This window comes from Heteronotia binoei, chromosome 2 (assembly GCF_032191835.1).
Source record: "Heteronotia binoei isolate CCM8104 ecotype False Entrance Well chromosome 2, APGP_CSIRO_Hbin_v1, whole genome shotgun sequence".
In the NCBI taxonomy this organism is placed as follows: domain Eukaryota; kingdom Metazoa; phylum Chordata; class Lepidosauria; order Squamata; family Gekkonidae; genus Heteronotia; species Heteronotia binoei.
The window spans coordinates 98,601,767-98,625,687 of NC_083224.1; the positions used below are offsets into that span (position 1 = coordinate 98,601,767).

At 45.7% G+C, this 23,921-nt stretch overlaps 1 protein-coding gene across 1 annotated transcript in view; it reads right to left on the bottom strand.

Moving 5' to 3' along the window:
- Window positions 1–22,554, bottom strand: part of PTCH2 (patched 2) — a 74,054-nt gene extending 51,500 nt beyond the window's left edge. Inside the window, exons 1-2 of the mRNA XM_060231726.1 lie at window positions 21,979–22,554; window positions 20,645–20,837 (exon numbers count right to left, since the gene is read on the bottom strand). Of these exons, the coding sequence (XP_060087709.1) occupies window positions 20,645–20,837; window positions 21,979–22,119 (334 nt within the window). The 5' untranslated portion in view covers window positions 22,120–22,554. The remainder of the gene's footprint in view (window positions 1–20,644; window positions 20,838–21,978) is intronic.
- Between the last annotated feature and the right edge of the window lie 1,367 nt (window positions 22,555–23,921).

A 23,921-nucleotide genomic window follows, 5' to 3' on the forward strand; every position in this document is an offset into this window, starting at 1 on the left:
TTCACAGATGAAAGGGTGTCCTTGTTTTATGCAAAAATATATATTCTGTAAATCTCTCAATAGCAGTGCCAGGAGGCAACAGCAGGGGAAGGACTTGGCCTCTATAACCTTTTGTTTGACCTCCAGAGGAACTGGCTGACCATAGTGTTAGAGGATGCTGGACTAGATGGACCATTTGTCTGATCCAGCAGGGGTCTTCTTATGTTCTTACATGCTAACTAGTAATAAAACAAACTGAGAAACAAATCTTCATTTTAAACAGTTATTATAATGAAACCTGTGGATTAAAAAAAAAAACATCAGTCATATTAATTTATTTTTTGTTTTTGTTCTGGTCGCTGGTTGTCTTTGGTAGAATTCATGGATTTCTGATAAGGGGTAAAGGAGAGGGAACCTGCACGTGCTGGTGTGCAGAGCATAGCTTCACCAGTCCCTCCTAACTGCACAAACTGGGACTGGAGCTTATCCTAGGGCTGGGCCTAAGGGTGCTGTAACTACTGCTGGCCTAGTCAGGCTAGATCAAGTTAGGGAGGGGCAACAAGCACATAATGTCTCCTATCACCTCCCCAGGCACTTTGAACATTCCTTCTAATGTATCTACAGTGCTGCAGCTTGGGTCCTCTTGGGAAACACACTCCCAGGAGGTCTGACGTTATTAATGTCAGGCAGCTGTAACAAATCCCAGTCTAGCCCACACAGTAAGTGGGTGGAGGAGGAGGGAAGTAATGAATTATGAAAGTGATGAACTAACAAAAAGGGGTAATAATCAAAATAACAGAAATGATGTTTTGAACAACAAAAATAAGAGAAAAAGAACTATGCACACATCCTCAATTTTCTATTCAGTAGAAACAAATGCAGCTCTGGAAGGTGGCAAGATCAGCGCCAGTTCTCCAGCCAAGTCACCCAAGAAAGATTGACTGGGGTGGCACAATGAGGAGGGCACCCATGCACTGAGGAGTTTGGCTTGCTCCCAGCCAACAGCAGAGCAGGAGGTCATGCGTATATCTTGCGGAGGGCAGCAAAATACTCTGAACCAGCCCTGGGCAAGATCAAACATTTCAGGGACCTGCCACCACCACATCCAACATCATGTTGTCAATTTTACAAGGAGCACTCAAAGAACCAGGTTGCATGCCCCACCTGTTACAGATTCAGCAGAGGCACTAGATGTTACTTGCTAGAGCCAGCACAAATAGAGGAGACCTTAGGGTTGCGAAGTCCAATTCAAGAAATATCTGGGGACTTTGGGGGTGGAGCCAGGAGTAAGATTGTAACAAGCATAACTGAACTCCAAAGGGAGTTTTGGTCATCACATTTAAAGGGACTGCACACCTTTTAAATGCCTTCCCTCCACTGGAAATAATGAAGGATGGGGCACCTTCTTTTGGGGCTCATAGAATTGGACCCCTGGTCCAATCCTTTTGAAACTTGGAGGATATTTTGGGGAGAGGCACTGGATGCTATGCTGAAAAGCCGCCCTGAGCCTGCATCGGCAGGGAGGGCAGGATATAAATAATTTTTTTTAAAAAAAATTCAGTGCCTGTCTCAAAAAACAGCTCCCCAGAGCCCCAGATACCCGCAGATCACTTCTCCATTATACCCTATGGGAATTGGTCTCCATAGGAAATTATGGAGTGCCCAGCAGACATTTCCCTCCCTCCTTGCTTTCTGATGACCCTGAAGTGGGGGGAGGGCCTCAAAACTAGAGGATCCCCTGTCCCCACCTGGTAGATTCTAAGAGGTTTTGGATTCAGGATAGGCACAGTACTTGCCTGTTTTAAATCATACACTAAAGTGTTTTGAGCTAAAATTGCTGCAAAAAGAAGGGCTTGCTTGATATCAAAATTAAAAATTAATTATAAAGAAAATAAGAGCAATGGCCATTTTAAGAACAGCTTACTGAATATATTATAGAGGGCTATAGGCCAGCAAACTCCAGAAGGCTTGAGCATCTGGTTAAATTAATCAGTTTGAACTGGCTCTAGCTCCTATATAAAAAATATATGCACTTAAGTGTCTTGGAGTGAATGAGAGAAAAGATGTGGCAGAAGAATATTAACATTTGGTTGGTACTAGTGACTGTTAAACCTAGAAGGAACATAGAAAGACATTACTCCTGAGGAAGTCTACTGATGAAATAGGCCTATATCCAGGTCCTCATAGACTTTTGTTGCAATATGGGAATGTTAAAATTGGACCTCTGTTACAACATGAAGTATGCAAAATTTATAATATGAAATATTAAAATATATGAATGGATATTTAAATTGGACCTTTGTTACAATATGAAGTATGCAAAATTTAAAATGTGGAGTAATAAAAAATATATAAAGGTTTCAAATGGTTTTAATAAACTTTGTTAATCAACATATCACAGTAGTTGTTAACTTCCATTGCCTGTCCCACCTGGGGATTGGCAACCCTAGGAAATCTTGATAATGCTCAAGTCAGACAATAGGCTTCCATATTGGGCTGGAGGCATGATGGCCACAAATGTATCAGTGTCAAAGACATTTTAATTTCTATGTCAGAAACTGGTAAACAATTTGTTAAGCCTTTCCTGGGACCTCAGACAAGGTACTCCACCCCCTGTGTTGTGTAAAGGTTCCTTCAGGTTCTTTCTAGGCCCTTGCCCCTGACTTTATTGTCCTTCTGTGGTCCATGTCCCCTTGTGGGCTCTTCACACTGGGATGCCCTTCACCTTTGGTGTGCCATCTCTCACCCCCCCCCTCTGAGCCTGCTGATTGTCAAGCCTTCTTTTGGGGGGGGGCTGACAGCTCCTGCCTGCAGCCCCTTTAGCTGTCCCTGGGCTTCTACAGGCCCTGCCCCTAAAGGCTGCCAGCTCAGTGGCCACCACTTCTGGGCTCTTACCCAGTGGCACCTCAGGGCTCCTGACTCTGGGGCTTACCAGGGCCCAGATTAAAGCTGCCAGCTCCAGGATGGAAAATACCTGAAGATTTTGGGGGTGAAGCTTGAGAAGTGTGGGGTTCGGGGAGGGACTTCAATAAGATATAATGCCAAAGAGTTCAATTTCCAAAGTGGCCATTTTCTTCAGGTGAACTGATCTCTGTAGTCTGCAGATCAGTTATAATCCCAGGAGATCTCCAGACATCACTTGGAGGTTGGCAACCCTGGCCCAGGTTGCCCCATGAATCCCCTCCAGTTGCCCAACCAGAAGTTTGCTTCTCTGCACCAGTTCCTACCACCTCCAAGCTATCCACAGCTTTGTCAAGCCTGCTCCCCTGCCTCTGCCTCTCTCTGGCTGGCCTGTAGTTGGTCTTTAAAGTCCCAGGTGTCCAGGCTATGCCACCCTGGCACCAATGGTAAACCTTCAGCCAAGCCATATTTATTTCCATCCAGTATATTGGGAAGATCCTTCTGCCATTCAGTCAGCTACACCATTCAAACAGTAGTTCTCCAAATACGAAAATATTTCAAATTCAGAGAATGCTGGCAATATTGGGAGATTAAATCACCCAGCAAATCTGTCTTGTGCCATTCAAAAAGATTCAGCCATCTGACAAGCTCTATTACTGGTACAGGTTTGTCATGTGTAAGCAAGTGATGACAAGAATAAGAAAAAAAAATATTCTATCTATTAAATAGGTGCAGTAGAAACATATTCAATAAGTACATTGAGGACATATGTGATTTTCAGGATGCTTCAGTGACTTACATGGATCCACACAGACACAGGAGAGGGTTTAAAGTGGCTAAAGAGTAGCTTAAAGGAGGACAAATGCTGTATATCATTCCTGTAGTTTGAAAAGGCATATGGGGAACGAAGAGGAAAATGTTGCACATCCTTTTAATGTTGGAAGGACCAAAATTTCAATTATCTGGAATTCATAGATCCCATATTCATATTTTACCCTTTTGACATTATGAAGACACAAATATGTGTATTAAAAACTAAACTGTCCTTGACATACCACATTTTGTTCCTACTCCAGGTTCCCGTTTAACATGGGTCAGGAATGAATGTTTTTGCTACCATTACTAGAACCACAGCTCTGACTACCACCACTTGGATTCCAGATCTTGATTGTACACACATTTGCCTTTTTGGCCACATTCAGTTGAGTTTTCTGTTTCAGAATAGTTGGGATCCTTTGTGGTATCTGTATAAACTATTTCCATTCCAGGCAAACATATCCTACAATCAATGGCTACCTGTTTCTGTATTGTTTTTCCTCCTAGTTCTAGGGCTGCCAGCCACCAAGTGGGGCCTGGAGATTTCCCACTTTTACAACTGATCTCCAACTGGCAGAAATCAGCTCCCCTGGAGAAAATGGCTGCTTTGAAGGCTGGGCTCTATGTCGCATTGCACCATGCTGAGGCTCCTCCCCTCCCAAACCCTACCCTCTCCCAGATCCACCCCCAAAGTCTCCAGATATTTCCCAATATAGACCTGGCAACCCTACCTAGTTCCCCTTTCATGTCCCATACCATATTCTTCGCCTATTCTAAATATCCATGACTTACATTTTTAAAGACAGTTATTAACACAGAAAACTACAAGGACTGTACAGATGGCAGCACAATATAAACACACTCCACTTTGTTATTCCAAAATAAAAGACATTAATAGTAGGTTGGTACCTGAATGTTTGCAGAATAAAACATCTTTCAGAGTTCAACACAGAAAATGTTTTTGTGTCTAATGACTTGCAAACATGATGGGCACAATCTATCAAAATATTTTATTGATTGGTAGGCTGGCAGGGGAGAAAATAAAGCAAAAATCACCATTGTGTCAACAGTATGATATCATTCTCAGGGGGAACCTTAAAGTGACATAGTGACGCTCTAGGGTTCAGCATAAACTCTTTGGAAAAACCACAGCATTTCTGCTAAGGCCTAGGGAGTGTGATGGCCCAATGTCACCCAATGAGTTTTTTGGTTGAACAGAAATTTGAACCAATCTTCCCAGTCAGTGCATTGTGTTTCAGTCAGCTAAAAACTTTTCCTCCCAAATGGCTAGAGCGTCAGGGAAAACCATAGAGTTTTCCCAGAAACACCTAGAGTGGCCCCCCCACAGGCAGCACCTTTTTGATGACATCACTTCCAGGTGACGTCATTACAGAGCGCGCATGCAAGGTGCACAAGGAAGTCCCCCACTATGGGAAGCGGGGGACTTGGCAACCCTAGCTTAGCTTGATAGTCAGCCTATGCAAGATAAAGTTGCTTTAGGAGGGAATTCCACATTAGAGAAACACCCTTTTCTGTGGTAGAATTTTTGAGGCCTATGGATGTTTTGTAGTTGCCCGCCTGAAGGTAAAAACTCTTTTGTAGTTGCCTGGCTGGAGATAAAAACTCTATGGTACCTATTGTACCATAGAGTTTTCCCTCCCAAATGGCTAGAGCGTATAGGAAAACCATAGAGCTTTCCCGGAAACGCATAGAGCGGCCCCACATGGGCGCCGCCATTTTGATGATGTCACTTCAGGGTGACATCATCATGCCAGTGATGTAGGGGGAGGTTCCCTCCCTGGCAGGGTATTCCCCGCCCAGACTGGGGGCTTAGCAGCCCTAAACTAAGCTTCTCTTGTTTACCCAAGCTTTTAACATACCATTTGACCAGTTTTAATGTACTTATTTCAGTGTGACTGCTGCAAGTGTTTCTGCTTTTGTAGTTTTAACTATTTATTCTTAGTTTTATGTTTTCTAATTGGATTTGAAAACTGGATGACCCCAGAATTGACTCTTGCCCTACTATCAGCAGAGACAGAAAGCATGCGAGTTGCAATATAAGATATATGATATCAGTTACCAGAAATTAGCCTTGCAAGACTATCATTTTCAAAACCTGTGACGTTTACTGTGGCTACTCCCACTGAAATGAGCTCCCCTCTGAAGGCTCCTATCAGGCCCCCAAGCAACTGGCTGTAATCTGCTTCCTTCTCCCTCTTTCTTGCTTCCTTCTCTTGCTCTCATTACAGCTTGCTCTGCCAGGCTTGCAAAATCGCTCAGGAGCTACACAGCAAAGCCTCTATTTTTTCCATTGGCTAAGGCTTCTCCCTTGGGGAGGAAGGGGGAGAGCGAGATTGCTTTGCCAGGCTCTCTCAATTGCACAGCAGAACTACTGAACCAAGCATCTCTTCCTTCTATTCACTGAGGCTCCGCCACCCTCCTAGTCCCCTGGGGAGGGAGCAGGCCCATAGCTACGAGGTGGCCTGTGGGGGCACAGTAGGGTTGCCAAGTCCAATTCAAGAAATATCTGGGGACTTTGGGGGCGGAGCCAGGGGACTTTGGGGGTTGAGCCAGGAGACATTAGGGTGAAGCCAGGAACAAGGGTGTGACAAGCATAATTGAACTCCAAGGGAGTTCTGGCCATCACATTTAAAGGGACAGAACACCTTTTTAAATGCCTTTCTTCCATAGGAAATAATGAAGGATAGGGGCATCATCTTTTGGGGCTCATAGAATTGGACCCTCTGGTCCAATCGTTTTGAAACTTGGGGGGTATTTTGGGGAGAGGCACTAGATGCTATACTAAACATTTGGTGCCTCTACCTCAAAAATAGCCCCCCCAGAGCCCCCAATACCCGCGGATCAATTCCCCATTATTCCCTATGGGAATCCTTCTCCACAGGGAATAATAGAGTGCCCAGTAGACATTTCCCTCCCCCCCACGCTTTCTAAAGTGGCGGGAGGGCCTCCAAACCAGGGAATCCCCTGCCCCCTCCCTCTCTCACACACACCATACTTACTGGGTCTTGTTCCTGCAGAACTTTACTTGCTCTGAAAACTGATAGCAAAAGAAAGGGAGGGGCCGTTCTCCTACGAAACTGTTAATGACCCTTTCCCATGAAGCCCTTCCTATTTCCTGCTTCCTGCTCAGCCTTAAAGGCACACAGACTTGTTTGCAGGTTTCTAAACCTGCAGGAGCTCTAAAACTTCAGGCTTCCCCCGCCGGCCAGCTGGCTGGGGGCGGGGGGAAGCCTGTAAAAACAGGGGATCCCCCGCTGGGACCTGGGGATTGGGAATCCTAGGGCACAGCCCCCTGACTGCTAGGAAGGCCCCATCACTTGGGGCCCCTAACCAGCCTCCAGTGCCTCGGCTGCATCCTTCTCCATTCTGCCGTCATCATACACCATTGCTTCTGCTTGCTTAGGGGCTGGAACAATTCTCTGACCCTCAGCAAGCAGAAATAACAGGGCACTTTCAGCACTCAGGACTGAAAGTTAAGGTCCCTGTTGCTTCTGCTTCCTTAGGGGCTGGAAGAAATCTCTGACCCCTCAGCAAGCAGAAACAACAGGGCACTTTCAGCGCCCAGGACTGAAAGTTAAACTGTGTTGCTTCTGCTTCTTTAGGGGCTGGAAGAATTCTCTGACCCTCAGCAAGCAGAAATAACAGGGCACTTTCAGCGCCCAGGACTGAAAGTTAAGCTCTGTGTTGCTTCTGCTTCCTTAGGGGCTGGAAGAAATCTCTGACCCCTCAGCAAGCAGAAACAATGGGGCACTGTGCCCAGGACTGAAAGTTAAGCTCTGCCTTGGGCTGACATTGGGCTAGAGGGCGCCAGCAAGAAGAGGCCGTTCTGGCCCTCAAGTGGGGCGGCGGGGGTAGGGAGCAGATGGCTCCATTGCAGGCTTTCTCTGCCAGACAGGGCAGGGTAGGGTAGGCTGGCACACACAAGTGGAGGTCCTGGCTGCAGTCCAGGGCTGGGGATCAGTGGGGAGGTGATATTCGCCTGCAGGGGTTTTCTGGCCTGATCTTGCTGGCCACCCGAGTGAGGGTGGGAGCTGTGCTTGAGCAGCCTCAGCTCACCCACCGACAGGAAGAAATCCTAATCAGAGGTCTTGTAGCCCCAGAAGTCAGTTGCGACCCTCCCCTTGCCCCGCTGGTCTTGCCTAGCTGGATCATGCTACAGGTAAGGGCAGGAGACCGTGCGGCACATTATTTAAACCTCTGAGTGGCTTCCCACCAAAGCTGCTGGAAGAGGGGTGGAAAGGGATCACCTTGGGGCAACTTTGGGGAGGGGGGAGGCTGTATGACAGTGAGCTGGCAGCTTTCCTCCTCAGTGGTGGTAGGAGAGAAGGCCATGGAGGTTGGGGCCACTGTGTGCCCCCTGAGAAAAATCAGGCCCCCCCCCCCCAATTCTTCAAATCCTGGCTACGGGGCTGCGTGCAGGCCTGTCTTGCCCCCACCCCCACCTCGCCAGCAAGCCAGGCTTTTCGTGTGCGCATGCCCAGCCTCATTCCTGTTCCCTCCCCATGTTGGTGGGACGTCTCTCCTTTGCCTCTGATGGTCTGCCCATCACTGGTTCCGTTCTCTGTTTGGGGGCGGGTTGGGGATGGCTATCAGCCTCTCTGGGGTCACCTCGCCCCATCCTTGACTGTCATGAGCTGCGGCACATGCGCCAGGACTGGCCAATGGGGGAGGTGGGCTGGCCCTCCCTCCGGCTGCCTCAGGCTCCTTTGCAGGCCTATGCCATGGTGACTGTCTCTCCAATATTTAATATTTAATAGTTCTTTTTTCTTTCTTTATAGGATTATAAAATAAATAGAAATTTAAGAATATTTGAGATAACATTCCACTGAAATCTTTGTACACTTTATTACATTCATTGAGCAACTCTTGAAAATAAAGTTTGCCAAACTCTATTCAATTGAAATTTATCGTTTCATCTTTTTAACATCAATTTGATTAATAAAAAGGTTTCTTTACATTACAGAATCCATTCTTCGATGAGCCGAATATTGTCTGACTTTCAGTATCTAGCAAAGGTAATTCTAGCTGCTGCTTTAATATGAAAAATATAATAGTTCTTATTTCTTTGAACAAGGAGATTGCTGCTGCTCTGAGCAGTGTTGAGTTGTTGTTTTTTAAAGCAGGTGCCATACACAGTATATTCCAGGGAAAACCCAGAACTGCTGTCACATCTCTCTAGGAATTACCAGAGTCTGGTTTAGCACAGAGTTTCCAGTGATTCCTAGAGCGACATGATGTTATATCCAGTTTATCCTGGAAGTGATATCATAGTGCACATGCCACCAGCAGCCCCATGTCCTGCCCACCAAAGCTCCTCAATGATTGATTTAAGTACATAATGAATAACACTGTGAACTCCATGTTGATAGAGTTATAAAAGAATAAAAAGACCACAATTTATCATTCTTTTTTGCCAAAATTGCAGTTTATTCCTTCATGCAGGAAGATTGCCCCATATGTATATATATATATATATATATATATATATACACACACACACATATTGCAGAAACTTTCTCTGAAAACATTAGAAATAACCTGGTTTGAAGTTGGATGCTGGGATAGGTTAGGCTAAATTGGAACTAAGCCTGGTTGAAAATAAAGTCTCACTATGGCCAGTTTAAATTTTTTGTTTAATCCATGACTATTACCATCTACAACAAATTCAGTAATGCAGCTATAATGGAAAGCAAGGGAACAGTTGTGTCCCTATCTATGACAGGCTGAAGGCAGCAAAGAAAGGATGGTACACTCACCCTCGCACACCTACATGTACACGTATGCATGCACACACACATTTACACATTCCCTTGTGGCAGTGGCAGCCGCAGCTGAATCTGATTTTGTGCAGCAGCATCCTCAACACAGTGCTGCATGCACATGCCATGGGCCACCTTCAAAGTGTTGAGGGGCGGATTAGCTGGATTAGGGAGGCTATGAAAGGAGCCATGCTGCTTGGGAGGAAGTCTCGCTGGGGGCATGCTAAAAGAGCCATTTTTACCTGTCCTGACTGCTCTGAAAGGCCTGCCAGCTGCTAGCTAGCCTATGGCTGTCAAAACACATCCAACCAGGATCCTGTTCACCATGGAAAAGAAGCTTGTTCCATCAAGGAGGAAGGGAGCCCAGGCACCTATTAAACTGACACCCTGGGGCTAAACACTGCTGAGGGCCCGGGTAGGGGGAGATATGCAGCACCGTGTCCCTTCATGCTTGTTCTCTAACAAACCTAGCTTGACAAAGACAGAGACGCCAGGCTGCTTTATAAATAAACAAGGTGTGTGTGTGGGGTGGGGAGCTGGCAGTTTGGCTAGGAGAGCTGGCTTTAAGGAAAGCACTGAAAAATCTGTTTGAGGCCTAGTCCCCATTCCCCAGGCCTAGCCTGGCCTTTTGTTTATCCCAGACCTAAATTAATGTCTTTATTTACCAGAAATCCATAGGGCTCAGGTTCCCAGTGTGCAGGGGGCGGGTAGGGAGAGGAACAGCATGAAGGAGCCTTGGCCAAAGACGAGGAGAGAGTCCGACCCCCCGAAAAAGGAGGCTAAAAAAGATTCAGTTGGGAGCCATTCACCACTAAGACTCCTGTCAGCATTGACATAAATTTCCACTGGTGTTGGCATTTACGCATTTGGCATTTCCATATGTATAGAGTTGCCTGGACTAATTATGCTAATCATCCCCTCTGTTGGCCGCTGTGAAAAATGCCCACATTAAGCACTCCACTGCCTGCTAATGTGACTTAATGTGCGGTTGAAACATACATTCATCCCCCTCTGAATGGCGAAATTTTTCCACATTGCTGCCTTCATTCAGGCAAGAAATGAATTTTTTGAACCCAGACCACTTTTCCAAGCCAGGGGGGATGGACCAGAGAATAACACTCTCTCCTTCTCCCACTCTCCAATTTCTGTCCCCTACTCACAACCCTTGACAATAAAATACAAAATAAAATAAAAACATGACCAGGCATCCTTCTCTTATCGTTTAAAAATGAAATCTCAATGTGTACAACCAAATCAGTGAGCTGGGGAGACTCCATCTTTATTTAGAAGCATCCTTCCTACCACTGCTCTCTTGTCTACCCCTCTTCCCAACAAAAGGAGCTCTTACCTCCCCCAACCCCTTCAATTCTTTGGGAAACTGAAACAGCCTGAGTGGCAACTCTAGCAAGTTTGAGCTAGTCTGAGAAAAGAAAGATCCTTTCAAAGCCGGCCATGGTCACAGTAGAAGATGCCTCTTAGAGCAAATGTCAAAGCAGAGGCAGAAAACAAAGTAGATTTAGAGGATAATGGGCAAAGCTGTGTGTGTGTGTGTGTGTGTGCCTGTGTGTATGTGCACACACACACTTTAGAGGACTGAGAGGCTGAGGGATATCCTAGTGGAAACTCAATACATTAACATTTTTGACAGGTTAGAACACTATACCGTAGGTGTCATTAACTACTGACAGCAGTGTTAGCATGAGGAACCACCACAGTAATTATTAGCAGTAGCAATAAAATCTATGTTGCACATAAAAACAGTTTAATGACTTTTCCATCACACACCACTGATAGCAGTTACACTAGATTTAATTACCATCAATATTACCTATTTACTTCCATACCAGTGGAGTAAAAAGTGACTTGATAATAAGGGGAACAAACACGAGAAAAATACTGTCAACGAGCTTTCTTTTTCATTTTTTAATTTGTAGGTGTCCTGAATTAAAACGTCTCTTACCACCTCCTAAGTTCTGTGCTTGTTCCTATCAACTGCCAATCCACTGAAAGAGAGGAAAGAGGAGGGGAAAACTGAATACTGACGGAAACTAGTTATAGAAGAATCCTGGAAACGAGTTGTCTAAATCTGGTCATTGTTTTTTAAAACTTCCACAACAGGAGGCTCATCTAATACACAGCAGCATCACTTCCACAGAAGAATGGGTAATACCATAAACTGTTAGTCAAATCTGTATCATCAAAGGACATAACAGCAGATGTTCCTACCAAATGAAGAAACAACTAACTGGTCCCTTTCTTGGAAACAATGAGAAATGGTCTAAAGGATTTGCGGATACCATGGAAAGATGCTGTGGTATACCAAACAAATCTTAGTTTGTAGCCATTAGTTCATAGCCTACCTTCATGCAATGCCTTATTTCGCCTTTGGCTGTTTGATCCACATTCTTCGTCTGTATCACAACATTTCAGAATCCCCGTTTGCCCACACAAATTGCAAGGAAAGGGGATTTTTAAAATAATTCGGAATCTCACCCCTCCCCCCCACAATCTCCCCTTCCTGGATATTGTAAGATACTGTGAACTTAAGCAGGGCAATTTCCACATCTCCCTGTTTTCCTTTTTTATTTTTGTTCCCCCTTTAAGTGATGTTTAACTGAGCTCAGTATTCAGTACTCCTAGAAAATGCTCATTCCTCATCAGCTCAGGCAGAGGGGCTTCTTTTTAATTTACACAGTCATTTCTCAGCATACCTGCAGAGTCCCCTAAGTATGCAGAAATTGTTACCTTGCCTATGGGTGGCCCCATTTTGCTATCCTACTGACATCCAAGTCATCAAATTTGCTGTTACAAGGAATTATATTTCATCCTTCATGCTGGTTATGAAAGATCATATACCATCTCTGTAGCCACCCTAATTCCTATTTCCTCTGTTTCCAGCTTGTTTTGCCTTAAGGAATGCAAATGTTGAATACTCTGGGAAGCATATTTCAGTCCAGTCTATTTTACCCATTTCCCTCATTGCTCTCATCCTTTCCAGAGCTTCCCTGTCCTCTTATCGGCACCAAGACCACTTCAGAGCTTTCTGCTGGCCACTAGGCCACCCACCTCTATTGATGGCCACCCAAGAATCTAACATATATACATACACACACATGCTGGAGCCCCTTTGGCCTCTGCATTCAGCAGCTTTAAGGGCTTGTTTATTTGCTCTTATGAGTGAGGTATGTAGACCCCACATCCACAGTTTATTTATTGGTAAGGAAGGAGGCTTTAGAGTAAAAAGGCCTCATTGAACACATGCATTCCTCACATGGTCTGCCTTTTGGGGATTCATCTCCAATCTCACACACTCAAATGTCTGACCCAATTTAAAGATGCCTTAACATATCTTGTGCAGATATCAGGCAAAATTTGCGAATGTAACAGGCCTCAGCTTTCACTAGGAATTGAAAAATGCTGCCCATCTCTATCTCAACACTGTCTGTGTAGCCTGCTAACATTTCAAACATGCAGTTTATTTAATTATTTACTCAAGTTATGCACCCTATTTCTTACCAATGGGGACCCAAACACCCTTCTCCTTGGACTGAGCTGAGGCTCACAAATTACTTTCTCATGTATCAAGTCTTGATTCTTCCTCTCTCTCCAAGCTGAGTTAGATTTGGGAATTAGGATCTCTGTCCTCTTCCCCCACCCCCACTATAACACATAACTGCTATCACAGCAACAAGCCAGGAGTTCTCTAAGTACTATGCATTTCTTTTCTGATCCTGGTGGAATATTCCTAGTCCCAACTTCATAGTGCATGCCTATGTTCAGGAGACATCCAGAAAGTGCACCAATTTCATCCCCTGCAGCAAGAGGACATATTTTAAAGCTACATTCTGAAAACAAGCCACAATGACCCACTTTATCTCAGCTTATTCAAGATACTGAAACCTGATCAAGGTTAGGAGAATCTTGGTTGCCACCTTCAAAGACCAAGTGTGCTAGCAACTAAATTGTGCGCTAGTAACTAAATTCCCAGCAATTTTTTGCCACATTTCCAGGGCATTCAATGCTTCTTCAAACCATGTCAGCTTGCTGGGGTTGTCTTTCCTCTGCCCTAGTAATTATCCACCAAACTCTTAATCTCTTCCTAATACATGAATGCTCCAGTAAGAGTGAGCAAAAAATTCTCTGTAATTTCTTACAGTCTCCCTATGCACTCAGGAATTCAGAGATAAAAGTATTTCCCCTGGCTCAATGGCCTTTTAAAAAACCTTGCAACTACACAGCTAAACTAAAATGTCCTGGTTAAAGATTAAACCTGCTTTCCTTTGAGGTCACCCTTAAATTATAAATCAGCCATGACCTTTTGCCTCCCAAATGCTGGTTTTCTTTCAAGTCCCAGGCTTTAGGTTTAATTCCCACCAAGCAGTCTACCCTGGTCTCAATGATGCCAATGAGTAAATGCCCATAGAGAGTTCTACCTGCATGTACATAAGACCACTCCATGTTGACATCAGTACTAAGCATTTTTTCCTGGGCTGCAAGAAAGATCCATGTCAATATCATCAGATATTTTATACCTCTTACAGAGATTATTGCTTCCCTTTCATAACTTCTGAAGGAAAAGCTTAACAGACTAACTCTTCCCATATTTTTAAATCAAGGGTTGATTCCCTTATGGCCAAATTCAAAGATTATTAGTTGAAATCTGGAATCCAGCTGGGACATAACTGGGAAACAAAATATTCTAACAAGTAGTGTCAGGATGCCTCTTAATGGAGAAGGAAAAGGAGTACTTATCCTCTTTCCTTTGGCCAGGGATTCCCAATGTGGCATCTTTCCTGACCGCTCCCCCAAGTGTTTTTAGAAAGTGGGCATGGTAGGGTTGCCAATCCCCAGGTGGGGGCAGGGGATCCCCTGGTTTGGAGGCCCTCCCCCTGCTTTAGGGCTATCAGAAAGTGGGGTGGGGAGAGGGAAATGTCAGCTGGGCACTCCATTATTCCCTATGAAGACCGATTCCCATAGGGTATAATGGAGAATTGATCTGTGGGTATTTGCAGTTCTGCAGGGCCTGTTTTTTGAGACTGAAGCACCAAATTTGCAGCATAGCATCCAGTGCCTCTCCCCAAAATACCCTCCAAGTTTCAAAAAGATTGGACCAGGGGGTCCAATTCTATGAGCCCCCAAAGAAGGTGCCCCTATCCTTCATTATTTCCAATGGAGGGAAGGCATTTAAAAGGTTCCTTTAAATGTGATGGCCAGAACTCCCTTTAGAGTTCAAATATACTTGCCACAACCTTGCTCCTCGCTCCACCCCCAAAGTCTCCAGATATTTCTTGAATTGAACTTGGCGACCCTAGGGCATGGCCAGATGGGGCTTTTGCCCAGCAGGGCTTCTGATTGGCTATTGGAGATTTTTTAAAGTTGCTTTAACAATTTAAGGAGTTTGCTGTGTGACTGAAGGCAAGCTGTATGTATGCAAAAATGATAATTAAAACATAAAAACTACATTCATTTAAAAGCATCCTGTTAAACAGAGCTCCTGCCTAAAATGTTGAAGAGTTATTATTAAAAGTTATGTGTAACCTCCCCCCCCCCACACCTGCCTTGACATTTTGTGGTTGGCTTTGCCTCCTGGACCAACCATTTTGTGGTTGTGCCCACCACCCTGTGTCAGAATTCCAATAGTGCCCCCAAGCTCAAAAAAGTTGGGGACTCCTGCCTTAGGTCCCATTCTCATAAAACAGCAGCTGAGGCAGCAAACCTCTTTCTGGCTGTACCATTTCACACTGCAGACCTGGACTCACATGAGACTGTTCCTCCATAAAAAAACAAAAACCTTGCACAGAGAATTTGAACACGAGGAGAAAGTGCTTCCCTACAACTCCTTCCCCTGATATCTGGATGGTTTCTTTTTTGAATACAGAAGCATTCAGTCTTGAGAGGTCTCAGCTACAGTAAGAAGTGATGCAACCCAGACACAAATAGTCCATCTTCAATCTGCGGTTTCCAAGTTTAAGAGAAGGAGGAAAACATGAAAATTATCCATGTTCCAGTGAAAAAAGAACCGCTAATTTGCAGGAACACCTACAGGTTATATTTCCTTTACTAGGGAATGTAATGAATGATTGTAGTGTTAGGCCCAGTAGACTGAAAAACTTTGGCGACTTGCCCATTAATCCATACAATGCATATATTAATTGTGATGTTAAAAAAAAAACCCACAAAGACTACAGAACTATAAGTATACCATTTAAAACAGTACTCCTCAGGAAAGTGGTGGGATACAGGATAAGCGCATGAATTTTACTCCAAAGTATTTGCAAATGTCAGCATTCTCACTTTAGCCCAACATTTGCAGTAATAAGATGTCAATCCTAATAATGCCTGGCTGATATATGTGGAACAAATCTTTCACAGCTGAGCACAATTTCCTGGATGGTAAGTATTCTGGAGTTTCTTGGTGCAGAAGAAACATGGCCAGTCTCTTAAAGGGGACCTTTTTTTAACTGAGAAAGAGGAATGCCCAAAGTGTGACTGAGGAGCTCAACTGTTTCTCTGTCACAGTTGAAATCTATTTCCAGTTCAAGAAACCATCAAAGCCAAATGTTCTGATGAACCTGGGATGACACACTGCCAGACCATCAGTACTCACAGGAGTTCTTGTGCTTCTTCTCCCCACCTACTACAGTGTGAAATCTTACATCTTTGATATAATTCAGAGCCACAGAAAAAGTCTACCAGTGACATCACACAAGTTCCTCTCTCTCACAAATGTAGCATAAGTGGTACACAATTTTTTCACTATAAAGAAACTGTTCTTCTGAAGCAGCTCAGGGAAAAAGCCTCATTCATCTGCCTTTTAAAAATGGCCACATAAGCCTATTTCTCTGCTTTAATTCTTGATCAAATGTAGGTCTTCCAAAGTGTTCAGTTCTGAAGTAGGAAAGTGTAGCCTGGAGGAGTAAACAGTGCCTCAGAGGGAAGATCACAGTAAAAAAGTCAAGTCTGAAGCCATAAAAAGAGTGTAGCTCTCACCTGTGATTTGAAACAACATTGCAGACATACAGGATTAGTGGAAAGAGTTTTAAGAGAAGACATTATTTTGGTGCTCAGAGCAGAATCCCCTCTGCATGAAGGAAATCAGTTGGGCTGTTCATTCCACTGTTCACAAGGAAAGGATGCTTCACTGTGCATTGTTCCCTGCTGGTCCCTATGGCAGTTTGTACAGCTAGCTTCGTAATTTGTGTTGCTATCTTGGACACAGGAAATATCCACCTTTTTAAAGGCCCCCCCCCTCTCAGATGGGTGCATACCTCAGTGTTGATCTAGGAGTGTGAGAAACTGCCATAGAGTTAGTTCACAGAAAAAAATGACAGGGGATGTGAAGCTCCAAACAGTGCTGACAAGAACTGGGGGCAAGCAACTGGCAACTGTTCCTTCCTTCTGTTCCTTCTATTTTCTCTGCATTTCCCTTATCTAAACCTGTGGGAGGCACCTTGGAAGGAAAGAATTCCTGGTTATTGAATGCTAAAGGGAATCTCACTCAAGTGCTATGCATTCAGATCCAGGGCCAACCCTGTCACTAGGCAAACTAGGCGATTGCCTAGGGTACCAGCCTTCTGGGGGTGCCAAATTGGGCACCCCCCTCATGCGACTCAATGATGTGCCCAGCCTGGCTGCCTCTCTGAGTTCCCCCTGTCCGGGCCTCTCAGAGAGGCGCAGGCAGCAGGGCACTCTCCCAACTTTTGTACCCCGCCCCGCCCCTCCCCACTCCTCTCAGAGATTATGCGATTCCTCTATTCTATCCTATGGGCTCAGAGGATAGAATGGAGGAATTGGGCCACTGCCGCAGTGTGATGCTACAGAAGGGGGTTTAAACTTTAAATCTCTTCTCTGGGATCGCACTGCAGCAGCAGCCCAATCTCTCCATTCTATCCCATGGGCCCACAGGACAGAATGGAGAGATTGAGCTACAACAACCCTACAGAAGGGACAGTGCTGGATTAAACCCTGTGGAGGCCCCTAGGCAATTGAAATCTTGGGGGGGGGCTTGCAAATTATCTCAGAGTCTGAGCACCCACCCCACTGCCCACGGCCCCCCTGCAGCCTGCAGGCACCTTCTCAAAAACCCTTTACTAAACTGCAGGGAAGAGGCAGAAAGAGGCAAACTTGGTGACAATGCCAGCAGCAGGTTGGGAGGGGGGTGGACTGTGGGGGAAAGCTGGCCCAGGGTCCCCAAAGGCATAGGGGCCCATAGGCCAGTACCTACTTGGCCTAATTGTTAATCCGGCTCTGAGAAGGGAGGGTGCAAGTAGTTAGCCTTGTCTAGGGTGCCAAGAGGTCCAGGACGGGCCGTGTGCAGGTCCATGTTTAAATCAAGTACCAAAGAGCATGGCATGGCGTCAACGAAGTCATGCAGCAACAGCCATCATTCACCATATAATATGGCTCAACCTATGGATAGTTTGCAGGTATATTCAACCATTTTGTTACCTAGATATAACCAGTCACAGAGGAAACACAGCTCAAAGGCAAAACAATCTGATTGGAAAATGTTTAGATTTAAAAGTTAAAATATCAACAGCAAGCAATTTCTGAAGGAGGTGACCTATGAGGATTAAAAAGGGATGGGGCAATTTTTTCAGTAGAACCTTCAGAACACTGAGGGTATTCCAACTAAAGGAACCTGCATCACAGCAACCAAACAACTACAAATAGACAGAAAGTGAAGCGAGGTAGCTATGTCCACATAGTGAGATCTAAAACTATTGATTCCCCACCCACCCTGTTTTCTCATTTTTCTGTTGGTTGTTGCCGTCAAGTAACATCTGACTTAATGGCAACCTTTTCCCATCTAGCTTTCCCACCATACGTCAAACTAATGAAAAAGTGCATTGCAAAAGACAAAACTAGTACATAACTATTCACACTGCTGCAGTATATAAATATATATATAACAATGTAATATTTCTTCTCAAAATCATCATATTTTTAAATAAAGCAAAACAAGATAAGAAAAGAATGGGTATCCTCTTTGTATAACACACTTCCTTCAGCCTTCTCACAAGTCAGCATGGAATAGGCAGCAGAGAACAGTCTCATTCTCTTCCCCCCTCTCTTTTTTTAAAGCTAAGCAAATGTCAGCATCAAAAGCAATAAATAAGTACAAGCCCAACCGTGCAGGTTCTCAGGGGATGTTCTTGATTTGGGTTAAGATGGGTTAGTTACAAAAGGGGGATTTCCCTTCTTTAAATGTTAAACAGCTGCAGGTTTTGATGGATCTTCTTTTTTGCTTCAAGCCTCTGTAAGGCAGAGGCAAGGAGAAGGGGAGGGGGGGGATAAAGGCTAAGGTTGAAGCTCCCCCCCCCTTTCCAATCCCCCTTCAGTGTGTGAAACAGGTGGGTAAACTTTATTGGCATTCATGTAAGTGTGGGTTTTATTTAAAAGGGAGTGGGAGGGTGGAAGAGTAAAGTTGCTTCTATTGTTGAACAAAATCCAAGAGTAGTTTAGGACCACACATGGAGCTTGGGCTGTGCAGGGGGAGGAGGTGTGGAACGCCAAAGATCTCTGACAGTCATCACAGAGAAACATCTGCTCTTGGAAAGCTTCCAGGCTGCTTGCAAAAAATAAAATAAAATAAAATTCCCAGGGTGTGAAAATTCAGCACAGCAACCTGGTGTTGGGGGAAAAAGAGGAGGCTGCAATAACAGGAGCAAACTCTGGGCTATGGACCGACAGCAGTGCAGAGGAGAGGAAAAGGAGCATGCTGAACTTATTAATAACAAAGGCATCACTTTTATCAAATGTTTCCAGTAGGAAATTAGGATTTTCTCCTGGGTGACCCCTTTTTGCTTTTGGCTGTTTGTATTCAACCCAGTTCCATTCTCAGCTGGCAGGCGCGTGTGACCCAAGCCAAACTTCAACTGACAGTTCTGTCATAGACAGCAATTATCCTCTCCTTCAGCACCACCCTCAGAAAGGTAATTTAAGATTTTAATATCAGTAATGTAACGCACCAAGCAGGGCCCAGTGGCAAGAAAAACCATCTCCTCCAAGATGGGAGAAAGAATTTAATTACATTTGCCTATGTGAAGGCATGTATTTGTGCCGATAAAGATCTGCATTGCATACATTCACATGGCCTGCCCAGGCACACACATGCAGAGAAGCATAGGAAGGATTTATATACACATGCCCATATCCTCTTGGAGATAAATGCTGAGTACAAACCAAGCAAGGCAAGATGTTAACCCGTGGATCGTGATCAAAAATTTCTCCAATATTTGCTGTCTTTTAATAAAAGTTTCCCACAAATTGAGACAAGCATTACTACAATGTCCAGAGGTCAAGAACGAAAAGGGGAGTCTCTTGCTTGGCCTAGACAGGAAATCCATGCAGAAGATCACCACAATTACCTTCTCACTGAAAAAAGGTCTGAAGGTACAGGATGTATTATGGAAACTATGCGTATCTGACCCTATAAGGTACAGCATGGGAGACCATTTAGAGACCACAGATAAGCCAATCAGATCTCCTCAGAGGAATAGTAGGATAGTAGTGCAATAAATACAAACATTTCAAAACCTATGGATCTGCTTCCAAGAAAGGCAGATTATGATTTGGGACTCTGGAATCCTGAGACTGCTTAAATACTTTTCTGAGGGAAATTCTATCAACTTGAAGAGCCTTACACACAGGCAGACATGTTCTCTTCCAGCTCTGTATGACTGTTCTTTTAAAAATAAAATAAAAAGGATGCCTCCTGTTTTCATTATATCTTTGCCAAGTGGCTTCGGAGACCTTGTAACACATTTGACAGTCACATTTGCAATCTGTTCTTCTGCACTAGAAACGCTGCCTTCATTATAGAGAAACATAAAATGGGGGGGACACATGATTTTATTGCAAGTCTTGGGAGTTCCCCAGACTAGAACAATTAAAGTAGCTCTGCTGCTTGATCCCTGTACCCTCACCAAAAGAAGTAAAGGTGTCAAAACCAAGACTGCAAAGACTATGTGCAAATCTGGATTTACACATGTGTGGACTTTAGCAACTGGGTCCTTTGTCAATGTCTCCATTTAAAAGGCCCATCCAGATTGAGACTCAACTTAATTTGCCCTCCACAGTGTTGTACAACTCCTCTGCTATCCCCAACACACCTCAGGCATCATGCAGTTTGCCCAGCAGCCACACTGCCCAGCAAAGAAGCTTACCTTCCACCCACAGCTGTTCAATATCTGTCTCAATGGAGGCCACTCGGAGTCCTACAGCCAGCGCCCCGAAGACCAGCAGCCCTACAAAGAGTACTTTGCCACAGTGATGCTGGATCCAGCAACCAAGTGTAAACAGCAGGGCTTGGAACTGGGCCCTCAGCCACAGCGGGGCTTTCTGGCCCACAGCCTTACCCTGAGGAGAGAAACAGAGAGTTAGCCAAGGCACTGTTACTACAGGGAACATCCTGCCCCAGGACAGCTGGCCTTGGGGTTCAGGCAGACCTCAAGTCTGGTATAAAGTAAGAACTTCCTCAAAGATTCAGGGGCATGAGTGTATCGGAACCCAGACTGCCCCCATTTCAGAACCTTTTGGGGGCCAGAGCCCCTCTGCAATGCTGCCCCTCCCTTTCTCATTTGTGGAGAACTAGTGAACAAGTGACATCTCAAGAGATGTGTGAATCTCTGCTCCTACACTGGATGTCCAAAGCACAAGCCACTTCATGTTCAAGCACCAAGAAATGTCCCAGGCAAGAGAGCTAGTACCAGCTCAAGAGAGCTAGTACCCGCTCAAAACACAGATCTTGCTCTTTGCTCCCTAATTAAGTCCAGCATGTCATCTCCAGGGAATCCCCAGCCCCTGAAGTTCTCTGGGAGAAGAGTCAGCAGAGTTTCCACAGCCAAAAAGGTGTGAAGAAGGCCCAGTGTCAAGTTCCCATCCTAGCTGTGTGTGTGTGTGTGGGGGGGGGGTGTATGTTCTGCGCCTCCCCTTTTCTCAGGTGTGTACTTTTGCAGATACAGACGTTCTAGTTTTCTCTGCAGTGTTCTCTTCATTCTCTCTCCCCCCTTCTTTCTGCTACCCAGTCCCTGACTGCATTTGTCTTCTCTTTTTCTGGTTCCTCTACAAACAGCTACATAAACACCTACACATTATTGCCCATCCCTGAGCCCTTGTGCCTTGCTCCTAAACCCACCCCATCTCTGGCAGCTCCGGTCCCCAGCCGGCCTCTCCCAAGCGCCCCATTTACAGGCAGTCCTTCCTGGACGGCTCCATCGCGTCTCCCCTTTCAATAAACAAACTCCTGGGACCACAGAGCGGGCTCCGTCCGGAGCACTTATGCGAGCCCCTGCCCCTCCCTTCATCCCCCAACCCCAGCAGCCGCGGGATTCCAGGCGGACCCCGACCTCCAGCCCGCCCGACCCTGGAGGGGCGGCTTCTACCTTCTGCTCCTTTGTGGCGGCGGCCCTGCGCACCTCTTCCCGGCCATGGGCTGGGATCACCCCAACTTCTCCCTCTTCCCCACCCACGAGAAAGCGCCTCCTTTCCCTTCTCTTACCTTGGAGATCTGTTTGAGGGCAAAGGCAGCGTGGCAGTAGCTGGGTCTCCGGAGCAGATCTGAGCTGGCAGCAGCCGCGTAAGACGGCGGGAGTTCTCCCAAGATGCCCCCGGCCCCAGGGACCGGCCGATCCGAAGCCATGCTCCGAGGTCGAACGAGGACGGCGCTGGGGGGAGGCAAAAGGGTGCAGGCAGCTTCCCAGGCGCGGTAATCCAGAGAGTAGAGGCGCAGGGTCCGAAGGCTCAGGCTGGCTGTTGCGGGGATCCCATGGGAACATTATGGGGGCGAATCCAGGGCCATCCAAGCGCGCCCCACGCGCCCTCGGCGCCTCCCAACGTGGCCCCTTCGACGCGCGGCAGGAGACAGGGATCGAGCACTCACACAGCCCCAGAGACGAGAGGCGCCCGGGTGCCCGGCTGTGCAGTGCGCCTCGGATCCCGTCCCACCAACATTTGGAACAAACAAGCTCCTTCGAGATCCTGAAAAGAGGAGCGTGGGGGGGCGGGGGGGAAGGAAGGTTTGGTTTGATGGGAAAGTGCCCCGGTTCCCATTGGCCGAGGAAGAGGCAAATTACTCCGCAAACATCTCCTATTATTAGCTGCTAAGCAACAGCTCACCAAAGTGGAGAGAGAAGAGACCACCCAGGCAGAGCCTCCCCCGCCTCCCTCCTCCCCGCCTCAAATCAATGAGGGCAGAGGAGGGAGAGAGAGAGGGAGGGAGGAGAGCCTTGCCTTCAACACAGGAATTCTGCTCCACAGATTTTCAAATGCTGTCCGCTGCCCCCCCCCCCCCCCCGCACCAAACCGGCTCTTTTATTATTACATAGGGACATGGCAATGCATCAGGACAGCTGCAAACTTGGCGGGGGGGGGGGGCAGAAAAGTGAACTGTGCAAAAGATTTGGGGAAGAAAAAAGTGAATCTAGGTACAAAAAGTAAGAGAGTTCAAGCTGGCATCCCTGGCACCACCAGAGAAACAGGCACCTCCTTGACCCCAGGGCTGGTGGTGTTTTGCTTTGTTTTTGAGCTGTGGGGGCTGGACACCAGAGCTTGCACAGCATGTAGGCAAAAAAGAGTACCTTTAAACATGTGCAGCTTGCTATAGTCTGCCACAAAACACCTTTCCCTTACATATCCAAGGAGGCAAGGAATGGCAGTAGCAGGATTCCCAGGCAAAAGTTGAGCATCTGAGACAACTTACATGACACAGTCTTGTATTCTAGCATTATAAGGGAACACATCATGTGATGTCCTAAGCACATTCATTGTAGTCAATGGGCTTAGAAAGGGGTAATTCTGTTTAGGATTGCACTGGTGGCCCAAAAATGCACCAACAAGTGTTTAAAATCATACTTCCTCTGGATTCACTTGGGTGCTTTTTTTTCTTCTCCTAAATAAGTGATTTACTTCCCCAAAATTGAAACAATTAATTGTTATTTATAAAGCTAAGTGTTTAATTTAAGTTGGACCCCATCAGAAAGTAAACTTCGTATTCAAAGGAAGAGCTTCTGACCATGTACAGAGTAACTCTCTCCCATCCCTGAGGTATTAGGAAGAATATATTTCAGGTTAGGGGACTAGATAGATATTTGTCAGGGTGGTATCCAAACAGGGTTGAAGCCGCACATTGTTCTAACAGGGCTCCCCACCTGGATCTATGTCCTAACAGGGAGTGTGTCTGTGCTTTGGTTCCCTAATCTTTGTTGTTTAAAATGAGTATATTGAGGGAGGAGATAGACTGCCTGGAGACAGACCCACAAGACAGGTAGGCAATACTAAGCAAGCTGCAAAGTTGCCTTGCTTTCTACCACTGAGAACTCCAAACCATGCTAATCGCAAGGGGCAGAGAGTTGTACCACCCAAACCTCAAGCTCAAAGTTTAATATAAATAATCTAAGTTTAACAAAATAACCTGGCAAGACAATGTCTCCCTACAGAAAGTGT